The sequence below is a fragment of the Alosa sapidissima genome, chromosome 20, assembly GCF_018492685.1.
Source record: "Alosa sapidissima isolate fAloSap1 chromosome 20, fAloSap1.pri, whole genome shotgun sequence".
Lineage (NCBI taxonomy): Eukaryota > Metazoa > Chordata > Actinopteri > Clupeiformes > Clupeidae > Alosa > Alosa sapidissima.
This window is the reverse complement of record NC_055976.1, coordinates 28,049,827-28,069,826: the sequence shown is the minus strand read 5'-3', so window position 1 is coordinate 28,069,826 and position 20,000 is coordinate 28,049,827. Positions and strand designations below refer to the sequence as shown.

The following is a 20,000-nucleotide window of genomic DNA, read 5'->3' as shown; positions in this document are numbered from 1 at the left end:
TGCTGTTCCCAGTTTGATTTCTCAGACACACACACACATACATTATTCTTGCACCTCTGCTCTTGTTAGTCATAAAGCAGCATGCTTTGTGATAGATTCCTTCAGAAGCCGTGGATCATGGTGTTATTCTCCTCTCTCGCCATCAAAAAAAAGATCAAAACATTCAATGTGATCTTACCTGACCTCCTGATCTCTGTGTGGGAAATCCACAATACCAAATCAATCCTCTGGACTCTCTAGGTTCCTTTTTTATATAGCACTTATCAATGCTGGCCTGCTATCCTGGTTTGTGCTTTCCCATGAGATCTCACTAGATTTATGAGACTTCCTTAACTGTCTGGCCCAGGCAGTCTGTTCCAGTCGGATCATGCTGGAGTAAGCGACTGGAATTGCCTCAGTATAGATGGACTTGATTGGTATGGATTCACAGAGGTGAATGAGTCTCCCTTCAGCCCTCCTACTCCCTCTCCCTCTCTCTGGCAGGGTGTTTGCTTTCCTCTCCCCACTGCGGTGTCTCTGCTGCTGGCTGCTCAAAGGCAACACACACACATACACACACACACACACACACACACACACACACACACACACACACACACACACACACACACACACAACTTATGTGGTGCTTTTCAAGGCACCCAAAGCACTTTACAGTGAAGAGGGAACCTCACTTACTACCACTAATATGTAGCACCACCACACACAAACACGCCTCAAACCGATCGATTTGTGGAGAGCCGTGCTGGGGTCTGCAGCATGGCTGCCACGGCTGAATATGATGAACAGGCCTCAGGACCCAAGGGCCCTCCACTGTACACCATATACATCTGCCCTCTGAGATGAGGGGGCATGCTCTGCATTCATTGCTACGCCTGTTTACATGGCAGCACATTGTGTGCAGTATGCTGACTGTTAATTAGATAGGAATCCCCGCAAGCGTGGGTGGCTCCACTATGTTGATACGACTTGTAGGGGCTTTTTCATCATGCACATGGAATCTATTTTACCCCGTGCGCCCGCTTCGGAGAGAGTGTGTGGATGAAATATGCCATTAAACTCTACATTTTTGTTTACTGCCTCAGGTTGAAAAATGATTGTATTCTAGGCATTGGCGAAAATGGTTCACTGTTGGCCAGTTGCTGATAAATTGAATTAGGTGGGTGTATTGTGAATAGCTGGTGGTTGGCGCTGTGTGTCCTGGGTATGTGCGTGATCCCGAGAAAGCGCAGGAGAACATTAAAGCACACTCATTAATAAACTGGGAAGTCTGGAGCAAACTACTAAAGAAGACACACTGTATAACTGCAGGCCCTCCCTAACATGGTTAGACAATGCATTTGTTTCCAAACATGTCCCCATTTCTCCATTTAGTCTCCCCCCCCGCACACACACACACACACACACCCACCACACACACACACACCACCCTAACATTCATGCTCTGTACTTACAGGTGTACTGAAACTAGCAATAATGTGTAATCATTGCAACAATCATGTTTAACCTCAGAGTTTAACTCTGTATTGGACTGTTTTAGTTTGACACAGCATGTTGACTTTCCCACTCACACTCATGGCCACACGTTGGATCTGCTCTGCTCTTCTGGTCTGAATGACATCTCTGTCTCTGGTTCCATCTCTGGTGTCTCTGACCATAAGCTCATTGTATGCCATTTTCATATGATCTCTCCTCCTCCCTCCTCAGAGAAAACAACTATCACAGGTCGTAACATCAGGTCAATTGACCACAGCATGCTTGCTGCCTCTATACAGGCCTCGCCGCTGTCTGACCTGGACGAGCTCTCGTCCGCGGATAACCTGGTTGCTATGTACAATGACACCCTGACCAGCCTGCTTGATAGCTTAGCCCCTGTCAGGACTAGGCTTGTTCCAGCAAACCGTACATGCCCCTGGTTCACCCCTGAGCTGAGGCAACTAAAGGCCGCTGGCCGCCGTCTTGAACAGCTATACAAGAAAACTGGCCTTACAATTCACTCCATGCTCTACACCGAACATTCAGACATATAGGGATGCACTTAATGCTGCCCGCTCAAACTACTACTCATCACTCATAACCTCCTCCGTGTCCAGGCCAAAAACCCTATTCAGGACTGTGGACAAACTCCTGAAACCCCCTGTCACTGCCTGTCCTAAGACCCCTGAGCAGTGCCAGGCCTTCTTACACTTCTTTGACGATAAAATTAGCCAAATCTACCACTCCTTCAACCCCAATGCTATCTCTCTCTCTTCTTCTCCTCCTTCTATGGGCCCTCAGCTCTCTCATTTCACCGCTACTGACTCACTCACCATCACTGACATCATTATTAAGTCCTCTACTTAAAGCCTGCTCCACATCCCTGTCTGAACCCATTACATTGATTGTTAACACCGGCCTCAACTCTGGTGTGGTGCCTGATGCCCTAAAGACTGCTGCAGTTACACCCATTCTCAAAAAACCTGACTCCGACCCCACATCACTAATAAACTACCGCCCTATCTCCAACCTCCCCTTCCTGGCCAAGGTACTGGAAAGAGTGGTGGCCTCACAACTACACACCTTTCTTAACCACCACGACCTGTATGAGCCCTTTCAATCTGGCTTCCGCTCATGTCACAGTACAGAGATTGCCCTTCTACGCATAGTTAACAACCTCCTCCTGTCTGCTGACTCTGGTTCACTTAACATTCTCATTCTCCTTGACCTTGAGTGACTTTAGAATATGGAACCAATTCATGACTAATAAGTACATTCTGCAAAGGTATTACTGATGATAATGTGCTTGCTACCAAGGAACCAGTTTCCACTTTAGAATGGGAGCCAATCTCCCAGTTATTAAGTGCTATTTCACACAGCAACCTGGGCAGTGAAATGCAGCAATGAGGTTGAGCCATACACTTGCTTATTCTACAACTGTTCTCCTACTATTTGGGATTTATTCAGACAGTATACAAGTAGGTTATGCATATTCTATTTTGGTACTTACTACTAATTAGTATGTAGAGATCAAGGCTTACAAGGTCATTATTAAGATTATATCAATAATAAAGGCCTAATTCGTCATGAACAAGAAATTTGTGAATACACACCTAACAAATGGTTAATGTTGCCTAACACATGCCTTACAAGTCACTAATACAGGTATTAATTAGGTATGTATTGGTGGCTAACATGTGAACCTTAAAATAAAGTGTTACCGACTTTGGTTCACTCTTTCATTATGTCCCGTTTAGATTACTGCAACTCACTTTTCCTTGGTCTCCCCACTAAAACCCTTCAAAGACTACAATATATTCAAAACTCTGCAGCTAGGCTCCTCACCCATACCAGACGATGAGCACACATCACCCCCATTCTCCATCAACTCCATTGGCTACCAGTTCCGTCCCGGATCAAATACAAAGTACTACTACTCACCTTCAAAGCCCTCCACAACCTTGCTCCCCTCTACATCTGCGACCTCCGGACCCCTTACACTCCTTCCCGCTCACTTAGATCCTCTGACCAAAACCTCTTGGCTATCCCCCGCTCCAGACTCTCCACCCTGGGTGGCAGGTCCTTCAGTGCCTTGGCCCCCAAATTTTTTTGTTATTGTATTTCCCTGCCTTTGTCTCTGTTGTATTGTTTGTTTGTTATTGTGTTTCCCTGCCTTCCTACTATGTAAAGCGACCTTGGGTTTGAGAAAGGCGCTATATAAAATAAAAAAATATTATTATTATTGCATCCTGTATATGCACCCGCTATATAAAATAATAAATTATTATTATTATTATTGCATCCTGCAGTCAGATGAGCTGCAGGGTTATTACTTCTCCTTGGTTTCATATGGGTTTCATAGGGTAATCTCTGTGATTTATAGTGCAGAAGCTAATCCAAAAGAATTGCACTGGCATGTATCCTTTAGACCATGGGTTCCCAAACTCCATCAATGTGTGCCTCCCCTCTTAAAACAGTGACACCCCCCCTCCCCTCCTCCTCCTCCTCCTCCTCCGCTGCTCTAGAATCTTTGCTGGTAACTTGCAGCTAGCTCGGCTGGCGGCACTGTTGCTAAGTTACGTTATGAAGTTTGGCACAATACATTCTCACACAGGATAGGGATCAATAAAACTTTCCCCTATCCCAAAGATTTAGTATACATCTCTTCTATGATTTATTTCGATTTAACAATGTTGACAATTACATAATCAATGAAAAAAAAACAAAGATAGTTCTAACATGAAATAAACGTTTTTCCTTCTTTTTTGAATCAACCTTCCGCGCCTCCTCTCAAATTAGTTGGTGCCCCCCCAGGGGAGGTGTGCCTCACAGTTGGGAAGCTCTGCTTTAGACGATGCTCCCATCGAAAACAGCATGGGCGAGGCGAGGCAAGTTTATTTATTTACCACATTACACAAAAGCAATTCAATACGCTCATCAACAAAAGCAAAGAATGATAGTAATTGAAAGCATACAGAGGGTAATAGTTAAAAAATAGTTTAAAAAGTAAAGTACATAAAATAGAATAATAAGAAAAAGCATGAAAGACACAAGGTAGAATAATTAAAATTAACATTAGCATAGCATTTACTGGTAGTTACCGGTACCGGTTCATTAAGTTAGTCATTGTCTTTCTCAGTCCATGTGCTGCCTGGGTTTTGGACCTGGCCAGTTGTGTTGTTATCGTCTTTTGTTACCACACAGAAAGCCCAGAAAAGACTGTTTCTGCCTTGTGTCAAACTGAGTCCTATTATTTGGCGCTACCAAACCGTAAATAAGGTGCTGGGTGATGAAATTCAAGAATCATCATCATTGGTCCTTTCCTCTATATTTTGTACTTCTGTGTGCAAACACCTATCTTCTTCCACAATAGCAGTCAGCTGGCGGCATATGAGTGCCTGTGCTGCCTCCTCTTCTCCCTCTCTTGTCCTGGCTCCTTACTCAGTGGGAAATGCATTGGGGTATTTGCACTACCTAATCCTACTTTCCCTGCCAGTTCCACCATTTGTTCTGTGAACCTCGAGGAGCCAGGCGATAGTTCTAAAATTAAATAAATGGTTTTCCTTCTTTTTTGAATCAATGAACAGCCATGTGTGGCTGTGTGTGTGTGTGTGTGTGTGGTGTGTGTGTGTGTGTGTCAGGGCTTGAAAACGAAATAATTTTTCAAACGCTCCGTTCCGAACGGTTCAGGTAGGCCTATGTTTAACGTTTTCGTTCTTGCATGCGTTCCGCCACCAACATATCGGTCCTGAACCGGTTCGGAACGCAAAATATTGTTCGTTCTTAAAGTTCCGGCAGTGTTTGGCGGGCCTATCAAGTCTATTTTTGTGGACTTTACCTTAGAATAGACGTACTCATTATTTCCCCTTGATTTAGCCTATACCGTAGCTATGCTCCATTATCCAAAAATAATAAATCACAGGCGGCATCCAAAAACATTCAGATGGGCTATCCATCCCATAGCCTACAGACTTACTGTAGGCCTAACCTATGCCTATAAATAATTTCTTATCAAAAATATTTCTGGATACGTGCTAAACTCCTTACCTGGTTGTAGCCTAAGTTTTATCCATATGGAGATCTTCAAAGGCTTGCGCTATAATTCCAACCCTGTTTATAAACGAACCTGTCTGTTGCTGACAAGGCCTATCTCAAATTTCCCGTTTAACTCTTCTACATAGAATAGGCTATAATTGCGCAAACATTTCAAATGAAATGACTTTAAAACGACAAGGCGTGGACAGGCAAAATAGGCTATTACGCATAGGCTACAAGCAATTTCCAAATCAGTTTCAGTAGCCTATGCTACGAGCTGGCCTAAGATCCGAAGTGGCAGACGGATAGGTTAGATTACAACAGCAAGACAAAATATACACATTTGGACCAAATGTCCATTTATTCGTTTTTTTTTTTTTTTCAAACTGCAGAAATCAAATTATTAGGCTGTTCGCCTACATAGCGGCTTGTTAGCTCACAATAACAGTGTAGATGCGGGCTTGTTTTTCGCACAACCGGAAATAGTCTCCCTGACATAGGATATGCTTTTGTGAAATTTTATAAAATATATAGAGAACGAAAAAAAAAAACGTTATTAACCGGTTTTGTGGATTTCAGAATAACGTTTCTGTTCCGGAACAGTTGAAGACCATTTTGTTTTCGTTTCCGTTTCCGCTCCTCGTAAAATTCTGTAAAATTCCGTTCGTTTTCGGTTTTCGTTTTCGTTCCTTAAACCGGTTCGGAGCCCTGGTGTGTGTATGGGTGCGTGCGTGCGTGCGTGTGTGTGCGTGCGCACACGTGTCTGTCTGTGTCTGTGTGCGTGCCTGTGCCTGTGTGAGTGAATGAATTCACATGAGGGCCCTTTCTGCATCGTCTGCTAAATCTCGTCGCCCTGACACTTCCGCGGTCATCCCGGGCTGTGCTCTTTGCCCCATTTCTACTGTGATTTGGATTAGCGTCGAGCTGAGTGCAATTGTGTTCCAAGTGCTCTGTAGGATTTGTCTCTAAGAGGAAACTGCAGGCATGATGATGATCCCTGGACTCTGTCTACCAGTGGCGCCTGCAGGAATGAATGCTATGGTACACACACCCATCTACAGAACACCCCCCCCCCCCCTCATGCCCTGCGCACAGGGGTGTAGTGGAGGCTAAACAGAAGTAAGCACCATTTACGCACCTCCTGAATTTCAGAAGCGCCATTTCGGAAGCGCACCTCTAAATTGCGTTTATCTACCTCTAAATTGCGTATATCCACCTTTAAATAGCATATACTGTTCTTAAACAATTCTAAATTAAGCTTATGTTGTATTACAATTGTCTATAGTTTCATATTGTTAGTCTCATATTGTTGAACCTAGCCTGCGCAGTGCGGCAGTCAGCAAGAAGCATCAAAGATTAGTCACACCGTATGTCATGTAAAAGAGTTTGGATAGTTAATGGAATTTTTTATTTTTTATTTTTATTTAATTAATATACACCGATTTTTTAAGCATCAAGACAGCATCCCTCCTCCTGATTATGCCAGAAAACGGCCTCGACTACAGGCCCAAAGCCTAGTGACAAGCTCCCTTTGCAAGTCAGCTAGTTAATGTTTGCGATATAGCCTGAAATAAAGTTGTCAAAATTAGCTCACCAGTAAAATACAATCTTGGTTACAAAATCAGTACAACTAATTGTGGATGATGCTACATGGCTTCCCATCCCAGACATAATAAAGTCCTTAGTCAAGTGTACTCTGACAGGCTACCAGGGCTGAACTGTAACAAAAAATTGGCCATGGCATATTTGGCCCAAGTGGCCTTCCAATCGGTCAGGCACACCCACTAATACACAATCCTGGCAGTACCCTTAAATATGCGTATCTTTTGAACTAAGTGCCAAGGAGCACTGAAAGTGGACAAGTGTAGGCCTACTCATTAGCTATCTGACTCACTAGTGATCAGAGGTGGCCAGGGAGCACATAATCTCCATATTCACGTACTGTATACAAACAATTGTAAAAGAGGCTCTGCTAGAATTCAAAGTATAATTTCAAATTATTCAATAAATTGAAACTATACAATGCTAAATTGTTAGCAGCACCAAACAATTACTGTATGTGTAAAGAGCTAAATTGCCCAGATTGTGTTAGGCCTAACTGCAATCTATAACATCTTAATGGTTACAGTACCTAAGTTAAACCTAACACAAATAAATATAGGGAGACTTTGTTGCCTGCTGTAAATACAGGGTTCCCACACATGTAAAGTTCTATGACTTTTCCCTGACTTTCCTGACAGAAAACCTGAATTTTCATACTGTATAATGAATGGTACATTGAAATGACAGTGCAAGGCACACAGCCTTCTAGAATCATTTAGAGCTGGAATTGAGTAAATGACCATTGAAAAAAACAAAGGCATAGGATAACCATCTTGCCCATCTGAAATAGCTCCTCCAGCTCTGCTGCCAAAAAAACGTTTTATATCCATGATGACTCTTGAGTTAGTGAATTAGCTTAACATTGTGTGCTGATAACCAGCAACCATAGATTGTAAAAGAAAGCAACAAGTAACCTAGCCTCCAACTTCTGTAATTGATGCGTGAGTGCGTACGTTATTCTCTCTCCTGCTCAAACAAAAGGTTTGCGCGTGCATATAGTTGATTTTGAAAACGTGTTTACAAACTTTAATTTACAAAAAATTGTAAATAGTCTAATGTCATGCAGTTAATGGGATACTGTGCAGACTTGGGAAGTTATGGTAGGCCAATCTGATGTGAATACACACACGTGGGAAATTCTCTCTCATTGTTGAGTAGCCTAGATGGTACGCACAGTGCGTACGGTACGCCTGCTGTCTACATCACATCTGTTCATTTTTTTACCTCTGCACATAGTGTAGTGTGTATTGTAAAAGACTGGTGATTTGATACAGTCCTTGAATCCACGTCTGCACATGTAGTGTGTTCAATGTTGTTCACCCGTAGTGTGTTTTCTAGTCCACATTTGGCACCTTCGGCCAAATAAATCAGAGCTGCTGATGTTCTGATGATGATGATGATGATGATGATGATGAAGGATTGTGTAGTGGAAGTTGTGGTGGAAATTTGTCCCATGTTGCATTCCATCATTGGATTGTCTTCTCAGGATTGTCAGTCCCTTCAGAATCTTGCAATAGTTCGTTGTGGTTGTTGCGGACAAAAATTGGCAAAAAAGTGTGAAATTCCATGACTTTGGCTGACTTTTTGTATTTGTTGTGTTTCTTCTGCAGGTGGTATCCCCTTCATCCTGACTGGTGAGCTGTTTGAACAATCCTATCGTTCAGCTGCCTTCATGATAGCAGGAACTATCAACTGGCTAGCCAACTTTGCAGTCGGCCTCCTGTTTCCTTTCATTCAGGTATGTATTTATGTGTGTGTGCGCACATTTTTTCCTGAATGTGTGGTGTAGTATGAAAGGAAGAATTTGATTCCAAAATGCTATGTATATCCACCATTTTAATAAATGGTGGATACACTTTTTTTACCTTTTGTTTTCCAACTAATTTCAGTAGAACTGGGTATTGGGTATTGCTATTTGATTTTTTATCTTTACTCAATCAAAACAACACAACTGCAATTTGATTGATATTACCAGAAATACACTATTAAATAGCCTGACTTTTTAATGTTTTTAAAAATGGAGATATAGCGTTTTGGAAGCAAACTCTTCATAATGTTAATGGGCCAAAATATTATTTGTGTGATAAACATATACTGTACAGCAGCAGCTGTGGCCCACTGATTAGGGCTTTAATATCCGACCAGTAGGAAAAAATGTGGGCAGGTGAAGTTGTGAAGCACTTGACCACGGCTGAAGTGCCCTTAAGCAAGGCACCTAACTCCTCACTGCTCCCCGAGCACCCCTGTAGCAGGCAGCTCACTGCTCCAGGTTAGTGTGTGCTTCACCTCACTGTGTGCTTCACTTCACTATGTGCTCTGAGTGTTTCACGGATGGGATAAATGCAGAGACCAAATTTCCCTCATGGGTTCAAAAGAGTATCTATACTTACTTATACTATACTAAGTATAGTATGTAACAATGGCTCACCAGGCCACACATGTAACATGTATACGATGTATGGTCATGGTCATTTGATATTCTATATTTGCACACCCATAGGTGAAAAATATAATGTTAGTAGTGAAGTAGATGTGGAGAGCATTTGTATGTAGATGTGGTGGCTTATCCACACATACATTCAGACTGAAAATCCTCAGCACATACTGTACAAGCCAACCTCCTGCTACTTCTTTCCTCCCTCTTTGTCCCCGTGTCTCCTATCTCTCTCGTTTGCCACTTTATAAAAAGGAGATGAACTTTTCCCGACGTCATCTTCTGTTCCGGTTTAATCTCTCAAACTGTGACTTTCCCCTGCTCATCAGCTTGCTCTTACCACAGGCTTTTCAAAAGAGAGAGAGAGAGAGAGAGAGAGAGAGAGAGAGAGAGAGAGAGAGAGAGAGAGAGAGAGAGAGAGAGGGGGAAAAACTACCTGAGACATGGTCCCTTGTGTGGTATAGATGATTTTAAAGTGCCATCTGCATTGCAATAGCTCCATCTTGGGAGTACTTTTCCTAAAGCCAGTGGGCTGATCTTCAAAGGCACCGGCACCTTTGTGGAGAAGCGAGGGGAGGCCTTAGCCTTACAGGTGCTGGAACATGCTCCAGCCTTAAGCGGGCTTCACATTGCACATGCAAACGGCAGCGCTGTGCTAGGAAACCCATTATTTTCAACAGCTTGCACGCCTAAGAACTGGCCTGCCACTGCGCCTAGCAAAGCGCAGCGCAACTGGCATTTTGAATGGGAAGTCCCCTTTAGTATTAATAAATATGGTATGGATTCTCGCTAATGAACAATGCTTGATGGGCTTGCTGTGGTGAATATGCATATGGGGATGATTCTATACATGTGTGCTGAAACATCAATTTAGCACCTGCAGTGTTATTTATGATGCCCACAAATCTCTTTGCAAGTGGTACCCATCTCATTTTCTTTACAGAGATATAGAGCAGTAGAGACTAAACTAATTGATTAACCATAAAATTCTAATCAACACAGCGTGCAATGCGTACTTCATACTGTGTTTGATGTCTTTTTAAATTAGGGCCAAGGTGTTGCCATGACCACATGTACAGTATGCTGTCTGCCATGTATGGAAAGATTTGGTTGTGGCAAACGCATTGTATGTGTGTGTGTGTGTGTGTGTGCTTGTGTTTGTGTGTGTGTTTCAGAGAGTGGAATTAATTATCTTATTTCCATCCTAGCACAAAAGAAGCTAATGTAAAAATATTTCACATGAATTAATAAAATGAATTTTCTTTTAAGGTGACAGCTATGTTCCTGTTCCTAGGCCATTCTATTATTCTCCTGCACATTTGCAGACTGCCTAGGGTTCCTCCCACTTTAATTACAAGAGCTGTCCTCAAAATCCTGCCCAGAAATCAAATGTCTCAAGAGACACAAACATCTCTCTTATCTCTCTCTTTCCTTCTCTCTGTCTTTCTTGATTTCTTCCTTAAGTTAAAGTTGACTAGTATTTAGTAGAAGCTTTTATGCAAATCGACCCCCGTGCCGATTGATTGTCAGGAAGTGATGTTACAGCTGCTCTATGGTGCCAAAGGCTACAATTTCCAAATCACAATTTATCATTTCTCACAGCTACAATTTCCAAATGTATTTGAGTGCAGCCAGATTCAGACAAAAACTTCAGTACAGGTCAGACAAACCTCTACAGTGAAAATGGAATTTAAGGTGTCTGGCAAATGTGATGGAGATGACATTAACCCCCCCCCCCCCCCCCCCCCCCCTGCCCTGCACACATCTGTCACTAGTCACCATATTGACGCCCATGTGAAAGTACGGTGATGGGAAATCTAAATAGGATGGATAGAACCCTCCATTTTTATTTCTCTCTCAAGACAAGGCCTCCCAAACATCACTCCACATTTGCAGCCGGTGGGGGCTTTGCTGCCACCATCTCGTCAGGCTGTCTGATTGAGCAGGACAGGCCTGGGAGCCCTCCGTTTGACTTGCGGGGGCTGCGTGTAAAAGGTGTGTGATGAGAGATGTCCAGACCGGTTGTGCTTCCTCCGCTCCTCCCTCCTGCACACTCACTGTTCTGCCTGACACATCTGTGACCTATCATCACCTTCCTCTCTGACTCCCTTAGTTACACACATGTGCATTTAGAGTGACAGTGTGGCATGAGGTGGGAGGGAGCTTGATAGGTTTTGTGTGTGTGTGTGTGTGTGTGTGTGTGTGTGTGTGTGTGTGTGTGTGTGTGTGTGCACTCCTACATTCTCTCTGTACACTTCTTTCATTCTCACTCATGTTCACTCTTTGTAAATGTATGTACTCATGTACTCATCATTGTTAGAACATTCTGTGTGTGTATGAATGTTTGTTTATATTCTTCCCCAAGAAACACCCCCCCCCCCCCCCCTCACACACACAGACACATGCTTGGTCGGTATGAAAGCCCAAATAATGTTCTCGCCGAGGAGCATTCATTTCAGTGCAGTGCACTTTGCACGGCATGGGGTGTGTTAGAATGGGCTCATGAAATAGTAATTGCCTGTATTGCTGTGCACCATAGTCACAATCCAGTAGGCCCGTGAGCATCGTTTACTGAGGTCATGTTTACTGTAGCTTAAATAACCATGCTGTATCGCTGTACTGGAATAGGCATAGCTTAAGGTTTGATTACATCCTCACACAGACACATGCCTTAGGCAATAGGAGAGGAGAAATTCTGTGTGATTTTATAATACAATCATTCCGCTGTGTGCCTTATTAAATTTATTTTATCGACTAGCTGACACAGTCTTGGAAAAAATCACCACAGCAGCTTTCAGTTTAAGATCATGTTGTGAAAATCAGATCAATAAGCAGTCATGTCACACTGTTTCACCTCATAAGTGTGAATGTATTTCATGGGTAAAATAAAATGATCCATGACATGGCCATCTGAGTGTAGCATATATATCATAAAACCAACCCTTCAAGAGCATTTGAAGGAAGTTGATGGTCTTTCTTTTGCTCTCCTCTCTTCCTCTCTTCTCTTTTCTTCCTCTTTTCCTCTCTGTTCTGGGGGCATCTCAGCCCTCAGGGCTGCTTCTCTCTGTCTCTCCCTAAAAGAACACCAAGAACTGGTGTTAGGCATCTAATAGGCTCCATCTAGTCATCCACGCTGCGTCCCGCTAATGATCCTAGCCTCAGGCTGACCACCTCCCCAGCCCTCCGCACCAGGAGGCCCTGGCCCTGGTTCCCGCTCCTCTTGGCCTTGCCAAAGGCAGGATGGGTAGAGCCCTGCTACAGACACGCACGCTACCTGTTTCAGCAGCGTCAGATAGAGATGGGTTTGCAGTGTGAAGGTTATGAGGTTTCCATGGTGCTGGTTTGCTGAATGTTGCAGCTCGTCTCATCGCGTTGTGATTCTCTGGTGTAAATTGGCCTTCAGAAATGGGTGTGCAGTGTGCACAGTAGGTGTAGGTTATGCCATGGGTAGAAGGAAGAGGGGAAGGAGTTAGGGTAAGGCAAGTGAGGAAGGGGATGTTGGGGGGGGGGGGGGGGTGTAGAGAGGGAGTGGTGTGAATAGATATACAGTAATACCCAGTGGTTCTTGTCATGTCAGTGAAATGTGAGGAGGAGGAGATGGCTCAGACTCCAGGCCCAGCCTCCAGGCTTCCTCTGAGAGTCAGGGGGAATAGAAAGAGAGAGAGAGAGAAAGAGAGAGAAATACAAAATAGACAGTGATAGAAGAGAGATTGGAGCATGTAGAGTGGACAGTGCAGATGGAGAGAGAAAAGGTGTTAAGACGTTTGTCCTGCCAGGACTCCTTTTCTGATAATGCACTGAGCTGAGGTACAAATGTTTTTATTTTCCCCAGCCAATACCTTTTCATCAATACTCTTTCATGTATAGAGAAGTGCTCAGCGTGATTTAAATGTGTGCACTCTGTTGATGGATGTGTCACTGTAGCTCACTCCTGCCTCGTCTGCGTCCTTCTCATCTCGTGGCTCGGCACGCTGATGTTGCCCTCGGGGCCTTGGTTTCCAGACAGGTTTTAACGACACCTGAGGGGCTGTGAAAGAATGGAAGAATGCCTCCATCGCATATGCTTCTGTTAGTCATCCATTAGCTGGCCGTGATAAATTAGGTGTTTGTGTAAAAGAATGCCTGCTTGCCTTCGGGGCGTACTGTTTAGGTGAGTTTGTTTGCTCTAGCGAGGTCATTTAAAATCTGTCCATCAAGGCCGAGTTGTTTGTCATGTTGTTTTGTGTTTTTTTTTCTTCTGGCTTATCTGTAAATATTGTATGAACCAGGACGAGGCAGAGGATAGCGCCCTTTCAGTTGAGTTATTGTACACTGCAGTATAGCATGCCTTTCTGAGCACTGTGCAGATGTTGAAAGTCATACTGACAGTTACTCTCTCCTCAATCTTAGCATGTGCATTTTGAAGCTTGACTACATGCCTAAAAACTAAAGGTGATGGGGCTTTTTCTGTTGCTGGCCCTCGCCTCTGGAATAATCTCCCTATAGAAATGAAGTCCTGTCCCACTATCAGTAGCTTTGAATCTAATTTTAAGACCCATCTATTTTCTGTGGCCTTTAATGTCCATTAATTTCCCCCTTGTTTGTTGCTTACTGACACCTTTAACTTCACTGTTTCTTATTTGTATTTGTTTTACATTTTGCTCTAGTAATTTTATATGGAATGTTTTTTGTGACAAAATTAAATAAATAAATAAAATATGAAATAAATAAATAAAAGATTAAAATAATAAATGAAATATGAAATAAATACATACGATATTAAATAAATACATACATACATAAATAAATATACATACTATATATATTGACATTGCCATTGACATTCCATATGCACGGTCTTGCAAAGCTCCATGAAATAGATAAATACTGGGCACCCTATACCATAAACAGAAGCAATAGCAACTACAGCAAAGTTCGCTTTCTAACTAGCTTGTGCTAACTGTTAGCACTAGATGTGCACATCTAGCATGTCTATGAACCCTTGCAAGGGATTCTTGTACAGCAAACAGACCTATCAAATAACAGAACATTTTCACTCGATATCTTCCGAAAATTATGAATTTAGAGTGAAATCCTTGTTGTTTCATGAGTTATGACTATTGATAAGTCTGAGCTGTGTCCTTACCTGTGATTCACATGGACTAGCCAGTGATCCAGCGCCGACTGGTAGTATCGGCAGTAACTAATCAGTAGCTAGGTCCCGCCTTGATGGAAGACTGACATATTGATTTATTTCATGGCACATTTCAAGACCGTGCATATGGAATGTCAATGTCAATGCCAATGCCAATGTCAATATATATATGTTTTTTAACATTTAACCTTTTATTGATTTATTTCACATTTTATTTTTTTATTTCACTTTGTATGTATTTATTTAATATTTCATTTATTTATTTAATAATTTATTGATTTATTTCATTTATTTATTTAATTTTGTCTGTTAAAAAACATTCCATACCATATCTTCTTTTAAGTATAAGTAAGTCTATATACTCTTTTGATCCCGTGAGGGAAATTTGGTCTCTGCATTTATCTCAATCCGTGAATTAGTGAAACACAAACAGCACACAGTGAACACACAGTGAGGTGAAGCACACACTAACCCGGAGCAGTGAGCTGCCTGCTACAGCGGTGCTCGAGGAGCCGTTAGGGGTTAGGTGCCTAATATTTTATTTTATTTTTGTGAGCACCTTGGGCCAATTGTATTGTGTTTAAGTGTGCTATCGTAACACCCCCAATTATCACCACTTTTGTTCAGAAATTCTAAAACAACAATGTTTTTCAACACTTAAAAATAACATTTACTAAATGAACTTTACATTTTTCAGTAGCCATAGATGTGTAGATTTGAACAAAATCTGGTTTGGTTATTAATGGGAGCATTTACTGCCTGAAATATCCAATTGTGTTTACCACGCTCGGAGTTATAGTGCTGGCCTATTTACACTGTTTCAACGGCACATGAACGGTTAGACCGAGAATTCTCGTCATGAAATTAAAATTCGACTGGCGCTCCAAGCGGTTGTGTACACGCAGCCTTACAACACTGTTTACAGCTCTTCGAGTCACGGTAAAATGTCATTTTTGGTACATAGCTAATGTAGATACACCTATGGTGTGGGTGGTTGCTTTTCTTTAGGAGTCCGCTGTCTTGGTTTGTATAGAAATGGATATTAAGTGACACATACACGCAAGACGGTGGAAATACGGGACCGACGGTAATAGGGGGAGTTCTGATATATAAATAAATGTGACTTGACTTGACTTAACATGCTTGACACTCTGCAGCAACATTGTGTCAAGTCAGAATGGACCTACGTAAGCTAGCTGAGAGAAGAGATGAGAGAATCCGACATGCTTTTGCCACCTTATTTACTCTCGCTGGAGCAGTGGACAGACAAGGGAAATGCGTATGGAAAAGGAAATGATTGTGCTGTCTAGTTCCCTTGTACTCCATTTGCACTTTAATCACAGGCTTAATCATATGTACTCACTGGAGCAGGTTTATTCGTATGGCGCCATACTTGTTCCAATCAGATGTGAAATAAATAAGAAAGTCACCATTATGGTTCATGGGTAAACAGTGGAGCTCTAATGAGATGTGGGGGGCGGGGGTGGTTCCTTCTTTAGGAGATAGGGGATGTTTCCTCCAGAGCCTATAAGAAGTGATTACTGTAAAGGCTGTCGCTTACGCTGATTAGCAGCACTCGGTGTAAACTGTGTTCTAGAGAGTGCCACTCCAGGTTGCATCCTCATCACATTTCAATGAGTTCTCCTCCCTCTCCGTCTCACTGATGGAGATGTGGGCCAAGGCCACCCTCTGCCTCTCTCCTCTCGCTCTGTTTATCAATGACGTCCTTCTTTCTCTCCGTTTCTCTGTCCCTTTCCCTACCTCTCTCCTCCTTCCCTGAGAGCGTTTGCGTCAGAGAGGGTAGATTTAGATTGTGTTTACATGACGCAGGTACTAGCCTGTACTTCAGTCCCTGAGAGCGTTTGTGTCAGAGAGGGCAGATTTAGATTGTGTTTACATGACGCAGGTACTAGCCTGTACTTCAGTCCCTGAGAGCGTTTGTGTCAGAGAGGGCAGTGAGATTTAGATTGTGTTTACATGACGCAGGTACTAGCCTGTACTTCAGTCCCTGAGAGCGTTTGTGTCAGAGAGGGCAGTGAGATTTAGATTGTGTTAACATGACGCAGGTACTAGCCTTCTACTGCTGACCGCATGTAGTTTGTGTGTTCGAATTTCCATCGGATTTGCACTCAGGCTCTGGGCATAATGATGAACTAGACAGCCACTGCTTGCTCGACTGCAGGGATCCACTGGGACATCCATCAGCGCATAGTCACCAGCCCACCATGTAGCCACTAGCCAGATAACTCAAGGCTCAATGTAAACCTTGCCTCTGAGTATTCAGAGGTTACTGTACATGAGTTAATGCCATAAGCCGGGGGTTCCCAGCCTTTTTAAGCAGGTGACTCTATATCGATTTCACAAACCATTGGTGACCCCAATCCTTCACAACATAGAGAGAGAGCGCATCTCGTCTCCAGTTCAGAGCGGTATGTTTTTGTTTGTTTGACTAACTCGCCTGGTTGTTTACTTACTTAGTTTGGAACGTTGATCAAGCATTATTACCCTATTACCCATAATGATCTCATGCGGTATGTCTAAGTTTATTTTTGCATAGCTAGATTGTAATAAAGGATCCGATTAGTTACTTAACTTGGATATCATATTTGTTTATGTATAATATATGTGTACTGTACTGGTCAATGGTGTCCTGGGGTCCTGACCCCAAGGTTGGGAAATGATGCCATAAACTCTGCTGCCACCTCTGCTGGTGTGCGGGGTTGTATTGAGAATAATGTTTACAGAGTAATGGCATGTCCAAAGTGCAGTGCGCCTCACTCATGTTGGCACCTTTGTCCGCAGCGCTATATGTGGCCCCACTGTTTTATTTGTGTTGGTGGCAGTGTGTGTGTGTGTGTGGGATTGCTAGCTATAAAAACCTGAGTGGGGATAGTCACTTACGATGACTCATGGAATGCTCGTCCAATCAGAAATGAATAAATAGTTTTGTAGAAGTCTGACTGTTGTATATACATATATATATATATATATATATATATATATATATATATATATATATATATATATATACATACATAATGTAATCTGAAAACTGCTGCCCTGATTAAAAAAAAACAATGCAACTGATCTCAGCTGGTATTCTGTCTATAATGGAGTGGAATGGAAATTTCAAAGTGACCCCAAACGTTTGACTGGTTAAATCCTTTCCATTTTATTGTTAAAGCCAACCGTGAGCCATGCAATGATCTGTGTGGGGTTGTAGTTTCTTTTCGAAGTAAAGATTTGGCTACCTGATTTCCTGCTTGATTTTTCCTTGGTTAAGAGTTTGCTGCTCATGTTTGCTTGTGCAGTGTGTGTATAAAGAAATTTTTTTCTTCTTCAGGTGTGTGTGTGTGTGTAGGAAAGAGAGAGAGAGAGAGAGAGAGGGAGAAAGAGAGAGAGAGAGAGAGAATGAAAACATACAGTATGTATCTGTAGTAGAGTAGGGGCGAGTGTTGTGTGTTTGTGGGCATGTGTGTGTGTGTGTGTGTTGCGTGTTTGTTGTGTGTGTGTGTCTGTGTGTGTTTGCATTTGCGTGCACTATACTGTATGTGGTCATTTCCTGTCCATCTGGCAACCAAAAGAAGGAGGAAAAAAATGCAGTTAAGTTTCCTTCATTTCCTTAGTCCATTCATCCTTATTACTTCTGACTTGCCATAGTTTGAAAAGGATTAGTCTTATCATTGCTCTTTGCATGTGTGTGTGTGTGTGTGTGTGTGTGTGTGTGTGTGTGTGTGTGTGTGTGTTTATAACACAGCCGGGTGGCATGGTGGTAGGGGGAGGGGTTCAGTTCAGTTTAGTCTCTGAGCTTTGGAGGAGGACTGCTCATCGTTGCGTCACAGCCGGCTGGGTTTTGAAGACCACTCAGTCTTGACTAATGAAATGAGAGCCTCGGAGATGCACCCATTCATGCAGGGCCCCCGCCCGCCCGCAATGCAATGCCCAATGATGTCCGGCATATTAAAAATAACCCTGTATCTGTCGTCCCCTGTTATGCTCCCCCCACCCACCCACCTCAGATCATGAGAGAAAGGTCATTTCATTAATTTGGTAAATGAATAAATTCATATTTCAGTTATTAGTGAATCATGCGGTGAGTCATGCGTCTATTTCATACAGGGGTGTCTGCCTTCAGTATGCAGTGTCTGCGGACAATGTTCAGACTCACGTTTGCATATTGTGCACGTGCATTTATGAATCTTTCTCTGTCCAAGATGGAAATGAGTGAGCAGGGTGATAGCACTACGCAGCAGGCAATGCGCATCAAAGGCTCACGTTAATTAATTTATTTAAAAAAGCTGTTTCCGCCACCATAAAACCAGGCACTCTGTTTTATGAAATCCCTTTTAATTGGCCTGATGCATCGGAATACATTTCCAGAAGATTGCTGCCCTGAGCCAGCATAGTTTTTTACTGTATGAAGTAGGCGGCTTATGTGCCTGTTTGAGCAGTAAAGCTTGAATAAATCACACCTCTGTGGATAATAGCCGTGCAGTTTACCCAACTCAGACACATTAAGCCAGATGACAATGTACGGCCAGACGGAAGTGTTAGCGTTAAATGCCATTGGGATCAATCAGGCGTTATCATCGGACTGCTGAAGCCAAGCCTAGCGACTTGCCTTGCGCGGCCTGTCCGAACTGTCAGGGGATGGACCCGGAGTCGATAAGGGGCAAGATTCTTCACTGTGATGAGACAAAAATCGAAGTCTCTGCACCTGGCGGAGAGAAACAGACGCTGCTCATCACCGGGCCGCTCCCTGCGGTACACACGGTGGTGCCAGTGGAATATCCCAGAGGATTTAGCAGATAGAGAGAGAGATAGAGAGATAGAGAGAGAGAGAGAGAGAGAGAGAGAGAGAGAGAGAGAGAGAGAGAGAGAGAGGCAAATGTGCAGCCTATTTACACAGGTGCCCTTCAACAAAATCCACCCTAAAAGAAACTCCACTTTCCTTTCATAATCTACATGACCTTGGACTGGGAGAATGGTTCACCTTTTCAGCATCATGACAAGCCACGCCAACATAATGCTCCAGGGGCTTTGAAACAAGTCTGTGAATGACCTTGGCTGGCTTCTGAACGTCACCCACTTCTCAGGAAGGACTCAGATTTGACGGCTTGTTGAATTGTTGCCTCTGATAAGGATCAGAGAGGTTAAACCCATTGTTTTCATAACAGTTACTGAATTCTTTTTGGAGCTGACTTGCCGTCTGACATGATAAAATCTCCCTGTCCAAAATCCATTTAATCCATGGCATGTCAACAGAACAGCCACCCTCCTACCAGAATCAGCTCAAGTCATGAATATTTAAGCTATTAC

General features: G+C 42.9%; 1 protein-coding gene across 3 annotated transcripts in view; it reads left to right on the top strand.

The window, feature by feature from the left end:
* Positions 1-20,000, top strand: part of slc2a9l2 (solute carrier family 2 member 9, like 2) — a 168,653-nt gene that overhangs the window by 135,318 nt on the left and 13,335 nt on the right. For all 3 annotated transcript variants that reach the window (XM_042075284.1, XM_042075285.1, XM_042075283.1), the window contains exon 12: positions 8,724-8,851. In XM_042075284.1, the coding sequence (XP_041931218.1) occupies positions 8,724-8,851 (128 nt within the window). The remainder of the gene's footprint in view (positions 1-8,723; positions 8,852-20,000) is intronic.